The 10,848-nt window shown below is 41.4% G+C and overlaps 1 protein-coding gene across 1 annotated transcript; it reads right to left on the bottom strand.

Moving 5' to 3' along the window:
• Positions 1-7,168: 7,168 nt before the first annotated feature.
• Positions 7,169-8,585, bottom strand: LOC104656378 (olfactory receptor 8B8). The gene is made up of 2 exons (XM_010355978.2): positions 8,525-8,585; positions 7,169-8,138 (listed from the first exon to the last, which is right to left on the bottom strand). The coding sequence occupies exon 2, from the start codon at positions 8,126-8,128 to the stop codon at positions 7,187-7,189; it is 942 nt and encodes a 313-aa protein (XP_010354280.2). The 5' UTR covers positions 8,129-8,138; positions 8,525-8,585; the 3' UTR covers positions 7,169-7,186.
• Positions 8,586-10,848: the final 2,263 nt, after the last annotated feature.

Here is a 10,848-nt window from a genome sequence, read left to right as displayed (position 1 = left end):
GGATCACTTGAGGTCCAGAGTTCAAGACCAGCCTTGGCAACATAGTGAGACCCCATCTCTACACAAAATTTAAAAGTCAATTACAAAAAAAGAAAATTGCAAAAGGGAACTTAACATGATCACATCTTTGTGTGTGTGTGTATATATGTGTGTGTGTATATATATAGACATGCATATATATATACACACACATATATATATACGCATATATAATTTTTGCAAACTGGTCTCTGCCATCACAACTACACAGACATACCCAGAAAAATATACACCAAAATGTTAAAAGTGGTCATATTTAGGTGCCAGGATTGTGGAATTTTTAAAAAATTTTGCTTATTGCTACATATTCCTTATCTCACATAGTCCTACAATAGTAAAACATGGCTTTTGCAAATTTAAGAAAAATAATTTTTAAAAATTAAAAAATACTGCATAATTTCAGTATTTTAAAGTCTAAGGATTTCTTCAAAGTGTATTTAGCATCTTCTATACCTAGCAGGCATTATCACCTGGCTGAAGTAGGGAATATAACCTCAATAAACATTTTCTAAATACATTATTGCATAATCCATGTAACAGGAGATCAGTAAGTCTCCGATATGTTTATATTACTGATTCTTAATAATAATGACTGAGCTAATGCTCAGTGCATTAAATAACGAGAAAAATCTTTAATGTCTTCATCTTAGCATTTTATTTGACAAATTGTTTCAACTGAGAGTGAATGTAGGGACTTGTTCAGCTCAAAGGCAGCAAGGATTTGGACTTTGTACAAGGTGAAAATATATATGCACCACGCATGCTCCTTCTTGCACACCCAGACTGAGCCTTCTGGAAGGCAGCTAGTGTTGAAAGTGTGGGCGACTCTGGAGTCCTGCAGTCTAAATTCAATTCTTTACTCCACCACTGACTATCTGTGCAATCTTAGGCAAGTACCTTAACTTTTTACAGCCTCGGTTTGCCCATTTATAAAACAGGGACAATTATCTCATGCATTTGTACAGGAGATTAAATGAGAACTTGTATCTAAAGTTCATAAGACAAATAAAGTCTCAAAAATGTTATTATTAGGGTTTGAAAAACTCATGTCCCTTGAATATTAAATTTTTATCTATATGTCCACATTCATTCTCAGATCAGGGTAGTATGGAAAAAAATTTACAAGGGAAGAAGCAGGAAAGGAAGATATTGCAAAATACTACAAGAATGGAAGAAGCAAATGGGACAAGCAGTCATGTCTTTGAGGAGGCCAGACAGAATGGCATTTACAACCAAACTGTGTGGGTAGAAGTCTCAGGGCTTTCTTTCTTCCACCTCAGGCCGATTTTCTTCTCATCCAGTCCCATCAGTTACTAATAGGAACCGGAAGAAGCTGTCATGTGAGGAGGTAAAAAGTGGTAAGAAAAGGGCCACAAGCGACACTTAGGAATCATTGGCTTTGGCCAGAGTATTGGCCCATTCACAGAGACAAGTCCATTATTTGCCCACAGACAGGTGTATTCAGAGGGACAGACATAAAAATTGTATTTTACAGACATGAATGTTCTTCCACTGAATATCTGCTCACAGAATCACATTAAATATAGCTCATCTCCACTACCACTCATTTCTTAGTTGTAAATGCCATCAATCTCTAAACAGTACCAATGCTGGGTGGAGAATGGGCAGCATGAACCTGTTGCCAGACAGTGATAAAGTGGTGCTACATTAAAAGGACACAGAAATCAGTGTGAAGTAGCTCCCACTGGCCACATCAGGGACAAATTGAGCATCAGAGTAAACAATGATGATAATGAATCATAACCAATTAGATAAAATTACAAAACATGAGTCCATAATGACATATATGAACGAACAAACTGATGAGAAGAAACAGTACTTAACAGAATGCCCACTAACAAATAAAGAAGGCCTGATGGAATTAGAAAATCTTCATTTTTCAGGCATTAGAGTAATAATTGATTCAGGCAATAACTGATTATTAATGGATGCTAAAACCAATGTGTGAAAGTTTGAAAAAGAACAAAATACTTGCATAGTCTCAAAATATCTCCCTATAATGTACTGTGAATTGCAAAAGAAAAAGTGCCAATCTTTGCCATAAAAATTACCGAGGAACTTAGTTACAAAAAAACTCTGTATTATCAAATGCCCCAGAAGCAATTCTGGGAAGACATAAAACATACTCATTTGTGATAATTTTTTTTTTAAAGGAAGATTTGTTCTGAGAAAGTAGTATCGTACCCTGCAAAGACAGCAAAAGTGAATCAGGCTATGGTCTTGGTGGCTTTTTTCTAAGTATATTCATCTTTTCAAGGCGAGTGTTCAGGCAAGTATTCTGGGGAAAATGAGAGCTCCATGCGTGAATGATTCATTTTCTCATCATGTAAATTTTTCTTCTATGTGTTACCTCTGGGATATCAGTTTAAATGGAGAGTACAAAATGAATGCTCAATTGTTGGTATTTTATAAAATCCTTCAAAGCCCTATGTTCAATTGAAAAAAGATTTAGAACTTAAGTTACCTATTTTATATTATGCTATACATTTTACCATATAAAAGGGTGGAAAGTTGAGGTTTACAAAACTAAGGGAGGGTCTACTTTCTACTACAGGCACCAGGTGACATGAGTCTAAAGTTGGTGATCTTGAGTGAACAGGAAGAATATGATCAGGGGACCGGGGTGACAGGCATATGTTCATCAATGTGGTGGAAGAAAGGAATGTGTTGCCAGAAGGATGAAAACAGGAAAGCCCCTTTAGTAAGGCAGCTTCTAAAACTGCTAGACACTCCATTCTTGTATCCAATAAATATTTGCTAAATTCCTACTCTATATATGCCAGACACCGTGCTAGGTATGGGGGATATAGCAAAACAGACACTGGTGACCTTGCCTGTACAACACTCAGAGTGTAATTTGTGGTGGGAGTATATATGGAAAAGTAAGCAAGTAACAGTCCCACACTGTCCAGCACTTAACTAGGTTATGTGCTGTGTGCTGTGAAAGCACAGAGAAGCGGCACTGAAACCCAAGAGGGAGAAAGGAGGAAGATATTCCAGAAAGAGACCTCGGATTCATACATTACCACAAAGGCCAAGGGTGTCTGCCCTTCCTCTGATTAAACCGGTAACCAGAAATACGGCCAAGCCAAGAAAAAGCCGTTTAAGAAATAAGGCGAGTGTTTATGGAAGGAAATGTAGAAGGAAAAAAGCATTTTCAACGTCGCTCCATGTTTTCTTTATCGATCCACATACCACAAGTAGTTGATGAAATAAAGTAGCAGGAAAAAAGATGTAAAAAGGAGGAGACAATAATATAAACACTACCATCACCAAAACTAAAAGTAACACATCCCTATGAGCAGTGCCCCGACTAGGACAGAACCTGGCCAAGAGTAGATTTTCTGGATGTGCTTATTCTGGTAATGAGAGTGCACATTGAGTTAAACTTTCAAGAAGGATTTTTGCAACCAAATTCAAGAATCGTGTGCAATTCAGTCAGTCTCTGTCCAGGAATATATCCAAAGTATGGGGAAAACCCAAAGAGTTGCTGAATAAGTGTGTTAAACAAGTATTACTTATAATTTGGAAAAATGGAAATAACCTAATGTACAGTAGTAGAAAATTGTTAATTACATATAATACATCCATATGATGGAATTTCGTGCAGTCATGAAAATTGAATTGGAGGCAATAGATCAGAACAAACAAATTCTTGCTGTGGGCTGTGTCTCTCTTGGGGTGTACACTTTTGCAGCCAGAGCTAAAGCTCCCTTGTTTTCACATCATTACTTTCTCTCCCCCACTTTTTTCCAAACTGCAACCCTTCATATACATTTTTAGGCTTTCCTCTCTGTTTATTTATCTTAGTAACAAACCCTAATTCATTCCTCTTCTAATTAATTTTCATAGTGGGTATACTTCAAAGCAGGTTGTCATGACTTTGGAAACAAATCAAAAAATTGTGTGTATGTATGTGCAGGCACACACAACTTGTGCATGCAGTGACTACGTAAAAATATACAGCTAACAGGCAACTATGATAACCCCTAGAAAAGAAGAGGACTGGATGACAAGAAAACTGAAGTAAAAGGAGGCTTCTTTTCACTGATTATTATTTGGTACTAGTTTTAAATTAGTGCCAAGACATAAACATTGTCTTAGTCTGTTCAGCCCACTATAACAAAACTACACACCAGGTGGCTTTTAAACAACAGGAATTTATTTCTCATGTCTCCAGAGGCTGAGAAGTCCAAGATTAAGGCAGCAGCAGATTCCGTCTCTGGTAAGAGCCCATTTTCTGCCTCCTAGACAGAGCCTTCTTGTTTTGTTCTTACATGGTAGAAGAGGTGGGGGAGGTCTCTCTCAGGCTTTTTTCTTTTTTGTGTGTGTGCTGGGATTATAGGTGTGAGCCACCACGCCTAGCCTCAGGCCTCTTTTATAAGGTCACTAACCTCATTCATGAGGGCCCCACCCTCATTACCTAATCACCTCCCGAAGACCCCACCTCCTTTCAACATCCGTCATTTCAAAATCTGAATTTGAGGGGACACATGTGTTCAGCCTGTAGCAAATGTATGATCTGGTCAATATATAAATAAACACATCTTGTAAATGGAAAGTAGAAATAATCTGATAGAATATGATCATTTTCATATAAGCAAGCATAGGTCCAGAAAAATGAAGCAATTGTGCCAAGGTCACATAATAAATTACTGCAAGCACTGATATGAAAAGGAAAAGGATCTGGCAGGGATAGAAACAAATTTACCGAGAATCTGGCATTTAATTATCTTAATACCTCTGAGAAAAACGTTTTTAAAGATGGAGAAATTGATGCTCAGCGACATCATGTAATGCTTAAGGTAACACAGCTGGTGAGGAGAAGCTCAGGTTCAAATTTGATTCTACCATCCAGTTCTCTGGGCTCTGCTCTTCTTGAGTCTTTATGCTGCTCTGCCCCTGTCAATCTCATAGCCAGCTAAATTCTGTGTTGTTTATCTAGTCCATGCTGTCCAAGACTCAATCCTCTCATTCTTTCGAATTCACCCTTATTAATCTGCACCATCACAAAGAGCAATACTATACATCCATCCAAACTTTACTCTTTCTAAATAGAAGAGAATCTTCCTAAACTGAGACTCATAAGTCAACACATTTTCACAGCATTTCACATGTCGTTGTTTTACAAAGAAATCTACTATTTATAATCTTGTTAAACCGAAAAGCAACTCTGCCTTCCTTTATACAGTACCATTAGGCTGTGGGCTTACAAACCTGAGCCACATCATTTCTCCCACCCTTTATTGGAAGGTGCAGCAGTCAGGGTTTCTGCAAAAGTCAGATGATCCACACAAAAACAGTAATTGAAAATACAACAGAGAAACTATTTGCATTTGTTTAAGCAAAAGTGGTTGGGAGAAACCACAAAGGGATGGTCAAGCTCTCTGGGTTAGCAACAGCAAGGAGACATTATCACTCCTTGGCATGAAGAGACAAGGGAGGGAGCAGTTATTATAATCCAGTAAGAAATGGGGCTTTCAGTTACTGCCACTGTAGCCCAGCTGGGAGGAAGTCAGGGAAATAAATATCATAATATCACACTCCTACCTTTTGATGTCCTCTGCTGATGTTGCTATTGGTCTAACCCAACTGAAACCAGAGGGCAAGGAGACCGGTTAGGGAATATCTCCCAGGATTCGGCATGAGGCGCCAAGGGGCAGAAAGTTGATCTGTGAAACCATGCAAAAAAATACCCCACATGGTTTCTGCTGCATGCAGCATTATACCACTTGGTGGTCATTCCCTCCACTGACTGACTGCTGTGTGGGTCTCACCTGACTACTGACTTGTAACACAAGGTTCTCTGTGGTTCTGAAATATTCTCCAGATCCATAACTGACCACCTGAGGCTGTGGATTTCTCCATCTTGAGGTTTTTTGTTGTTGTTGTTGTTATTGTTTTGTTTTGTTTTTAGATGGAGTCTTGCTCAGTTGCCCCAGGCTGGAGTGCAGTGACATGATCTTGGCTCGCTGCAACCTCCACCTCCTGGGTTCAAGAGACTTTCCTCCCTCAGCCTGCTGTGTAGCTGAGATTACATGCATGAGCCACTGTACCTGGTCCCTACCTTGACTTTTGAAAACAGGGAAATGATTGTATGTGATTGTATGTGAAATAATTCCCAAATTCTGTTCTTCGTAATCTTGACATTTTCTATAAGTTCTTCCACCCAGCATCACTAAAACCCTTCAAGTCCAAGTCCCTGAAGCTCCACTCCACTGTCTTAAGAGGTGTTATGCATGCTGCTTTCTGGGTCCTAACACACTTCCCCTGCACCTTCTGTAAAATGCTTCAAGAATTTCCCTGGTCATTTGGCCAAGGCCATCTCAACAAAAAATTCTATAGACTCCCTACCTACTTGCAAAAGTGCGACATTTAAAGTTAGCCTTTGAAAAGTTGCACATAATTTCTGAAGACAGAATCAGATTTTAACATCCTAGGCCAGCTCACATTCGAAATGAAATCTTCCAGAGGCTGAGGGAGGAAGAAAGTGAGCCATAATGAAAAGCAGCCAGTACTGGAAATAAAGAGCCTGGATTTTAGTCACGGTTCCACTGCTGAACAGCTGAGCGACCTCGGGGAAGGTATCTAAGCCTGAGTCTCTCCTCAGAAATAGCAACTGAGTGAAATGGTCTTCAAGACTTGCTCTGTGAGTATTCAATGCTCTTAAGAATATTTCTAAATTGGCCGGGCGCGGTGGCTCAAGCCTGTAATCCCAGCATTTTGGGAGGCCGAGACGGGCGGATCACAAGGTCAGGAGATCGAGACCATCCTGGCTAACCCGGTGAAACCCCGTCTCTACTAAAAAATATAAAAAACTAGCCGGGCGAGGTGGCGGGTGCCTATAGTCCCAGCTACTCGGAGGCTGAGGCAGGAGAATGGTGTAAACCCGGGAGGCGGAGCTTGCAGTGAGCTGAGATCCAGCCACTGCACTCCAGCCTGGGCGACAGAGCGAGACTCCGTCTCAAAAAAAAAAAAAAAAAAAAGAATATTTCTAAATTAAAGAACCCTTAAAATGGGGATGATGAACCTGTTTGAGGAAAAATTCTATTTCTTCCAGGTAACCAATGGCATCCAAATCACTTATGGGAGAAACAGTGTTTCTTTCCTGAGCATTGCCCTTTTCTCAGGAGAATGCATTTTTGTTCAAGATTTTCTTTAGAGCAACTTTGACGTCCTTATTCCTCAGACTATAAATTAATGGGTTGAGCATGGGCACCACAGTGGTATAGAACAGGGAAGACACCTTGCCCTGGTTCATAGGTAAAATAGAAGAGGGTTTGAGATACATGAATGCTCCTGACCCAAAGAACAGAGAAACTGCAATTATGTGGGAGCTGCAGGTGCTGAAGGCTTTAGACCTGCCCTCCGTGGAGCGAATGTGGAGGATGCTGGAGAGAATGAGAGCATAGGAAATGAAGATGGTGACTGTGGGCACACCAATATCGATGCCCACAACAACAAACACTACCAGCTCATTCACATAGGTGCTGGTGCAAGCACGCTCGAGAAGGGGAAGGATGTCACACATGTAGTGGTTGACAAGGTTATTGGCACAGAAGGTCACACCCATCATGCAGGCTGTGTGGGCCATGGCCCCAGCAAACCCCATCCCATAGACACCCAGCAAAAGGAGCAAACACACCTGGGGAGACATGGTGACCGTGTACAACAGTGGGTTACAGATGGCCACATAGCGGTCATACGCCATCGCGGACAGGATGAAGGACTCAGAGACAACAAAGAAAAGAAAGAAGAAGAGCTGAGTCATACACCCAGCGTAGGAGATGCTGTTCTTCTTCGAGACAAAACTTATCAGCATTTTGGGAGTGATAACACTGGAATAGCAGAAATCTATGAAGGACAAGTTATAGAGGAAGAAGTACATAGGGGTGTGCAGGTGAGAGTTGAGCCCTATCAGAGTTATCAAGCCCAGATTCCCCACCACAGTGACCACATAGAAGCCTAGAAACAGGAAGAAGAGGGGGATCTGGACTCCCGGTTGGTCGGTTAAGCCTGCGAGGATAAACTCTGTCAGGAAGGAGGAATTCTCGGCAGTCATTTTCATTTACGGCATTCTGTGGGGACAAGGGAAAAAGTTATTTAGAGGGAGAGAGAGACCACTGCTGCCCTCCCAGTCACCCTTCTTTCCTTCTTGAGAATAGGAGGCACACAGAGAGATTTTGAACTTCAGCAGAGGGCGCTTTGCTGCGGCTCCCTCTGGAGTACGCCCCCCTCCATGGCCAGGGCAGGTGCTGCCGGGAAGGCCTCCCGTCTTTACTTTGATCCCTTTGTTGCGTCCTTTCAACTCCAGTTTCTACTTAAGTTTACAGACACTGGGACCAGTCTCCAGGAAGAGTCCTCTCAGAGGCCGGATCCAGTCCACCTGTGCCTGGAGACTTAGGGTTAGGGTCATCCCGGACAGAGCAGAAGGGTGGGGTGGTCTTTCCCAGGACTTTAGTACCTGACACTGGGGACTCAGGAAAAGTTCGGACTGCTCATCCAGATTCAGCCACTCATCCTCTTCAGCCCAGAGCTTCAGTGATGTACCTTTTGGTCCAGCTCTTATCTTCACTTGTTCAGACAGATTGGCTGCGGAGATATCGCAGATGAAAGACTAAGCACCAGCCCGCTACGCCCTATCCTGATGGCAGCACTGGAGCCTCGGCTGCCTCAGAACTCTTTCTGAGCTACAGAACATGGCATCCGATGAGGCTGTGCCCTGAGGCCTTTCTCTAGCTTGCAGAAAGGTGACAGCATCCTTACCATTATCAGTGACAGCCGATGACAGGAGACTGAGCAGTTTTATTTTGAGTTTGGAGATCTGGGGAACTGATTAGAAGTAGAACAGCAGAAGCTCACCTGGGATCACAGCCCGAAATATAACAAAGTTGTGCTCATACCCTTGATAATATTTTAATGGGCTTTTAGAAACATGCAAATATTTGCTCAATTAACATTTACTCGGAAATACACAAAGCATTGTGCAAAAACAATAATTTACCATTTATTGCACACTTAATGTATACCCAATGCTTTTTTCATCCTAGCATTATGCACTGACCTTAGCATGCCAGGATCCAATACCATTTTTCATATAATTCTTCATTTTAATTCTACCCCAAATTCTATGAGCTGGGTTTTATCACCCTCATTTTAGAGATGAAGTAACTCCCTAAATGTTAAATTACAAGGCCATATTATAACTAGGTCCATCTTACTCCAGATTTGGTGTTCTTAATAACTGAGTTTAATACCTCCCTGTAGAAGATAATGAAGTATGTAAAGCCCAGTTCTTGCCTTCAAGGCTCTGACCATGTCTTGAAAAAGACGCTAGAACACACATCATAAGCAAAAGCATGTGATAACATCCAGAAAAGGCAAAAACAAAATGCTAGGCCACTCTGGTGGAAGACATTCAACCTATCACTTATATTTCAGTTCACTGCTGAGCTGCACAACACCCAGTCCAGAAGACAAACCAACCTGTATTTTCTTGGAATTTGAGCTTTACAGTAAAAATCAATCTCCATTGGTTAAGAAGAGTTTTTTTCCAAAATTGCTAACTTGTTGGGGCTCCCCTAGATGGCCCCTGTCCTCTATCGTTGCTCTTTCCCGTCTTATTTTCAGCTTTCCTCAGGCTCCCATCGCCTCATCGTGAGCCTGAAGGCCTTGTTTGATTCGCCTTCTTCCCACGGGATATTTGCTTTCTTGTTTTGCTTGCTTTGCTCTTTGCATAACTCCCCTCTCTCATTACAAAAGTCATCCCTTCTGTATCCCAGCCTGTCAGAGCCTTGCCTGAGCTCAGTGACAGCTAATTATCATTCTTGGAGCCCCATACATTTGAATCAATATTTAAAAATCATCTGATCCTGTGGTTCATAAACCTGGCTGTGCAATTGAATTAGATAACTCTATGCTTATTAAAAGTATGGATCCTGCTGCCCCAGGCCAGACATCATAAATTAGCATCTCAAGGCATGGGGTTTTATAACTTGTATTTCTCACCCTGTTGATCTGGGTATTTAGACAGGTTTGGGGTTCTCTGGCCTAATCCTCTACCCTATGTTTTCTAGGCAGGAAAATTGAAGTCCACCAGTCAGAGTTGGTTGGTGGTGGAGTCCAGAATAAAACTTCGGTCTCCAATCTTTCCAGTTACATTGTCTGGAAGAAATTCACCTGGCCTTTAGTTTGGCTGGAATGTAGAGTACAGGAAGGATATAGTTGTGTATCAACCCTGGAATAGCATCCCAGGTTCCTACTGTGGAGAGACTTGAATGTCATGACAGAAATTATGTATGCAATGTGAATCCATGGAACATATTGAATATGAGAATGACATGGTCAGAGTTATGGGGAGGGAGACCAATTAGTCTATTGGGCTATTGGGTGTTGATGACTTGATGCCATGTTCCCCCCAAGTGCTATGTTTAATGTGTAATTCAGACACAATGCCTCAGCTCAAAGCACCAGCAATAAGATAAAGGATGAATTTTCAAAACAAGTAACCGGTAAATGGAGCAAAAGGCCTTTCTAAGCTTTTTAGCACATTATGAATCACATAAGGCTGGCCCTGGCTGTGTTGTTCTCTGCTTACTATCCTGAATATTTTCACCAGGCCTGAGTTCAGGTCCTATCACCAAGCTCTCTGTGTTGCACATGTTTTATGCCTCATTTTATATTACTCAGCCTATCTTTTGGGCTTCTGCTGTTGCTGTGGCAGTGAGCTGCATCCAGCTATAGCCCAATAACAATATTTCTTGGCTGCACTACGTATCCCCTCCTTTC

This window comes from Rhinopithecus roxellana, chromosome 15 (genome assembly GCF_007565055.1).
Source record: "Rhinopithecus roxellana isolate Shanxi Qingling chromosome 15, ASM756505v1, whole genome shotgun sequence".
Lineage (NCBI taxonomy): Eukaryota > Metazoa > Chordata > Mammalia > Primates > Cercopithecidae > Rhinopithecus > Rhinopithecus roxellana.
The sequence above is the reverse complement of the archived record's forward strand: the minus strand, read 5'-3'. Positions and strand labels throughout refer to the sequence as shown.

Bases quoted from the DNA above. Each gene is read 5' to 3' on its own strand.
- LOC104656378 (XM_010355978.2), bottom strand. From the start codon at position 8,128: ATGAAAATGACTGCCGAGAATTCCTCCTTCCTGACAGAGTTTATCCTC.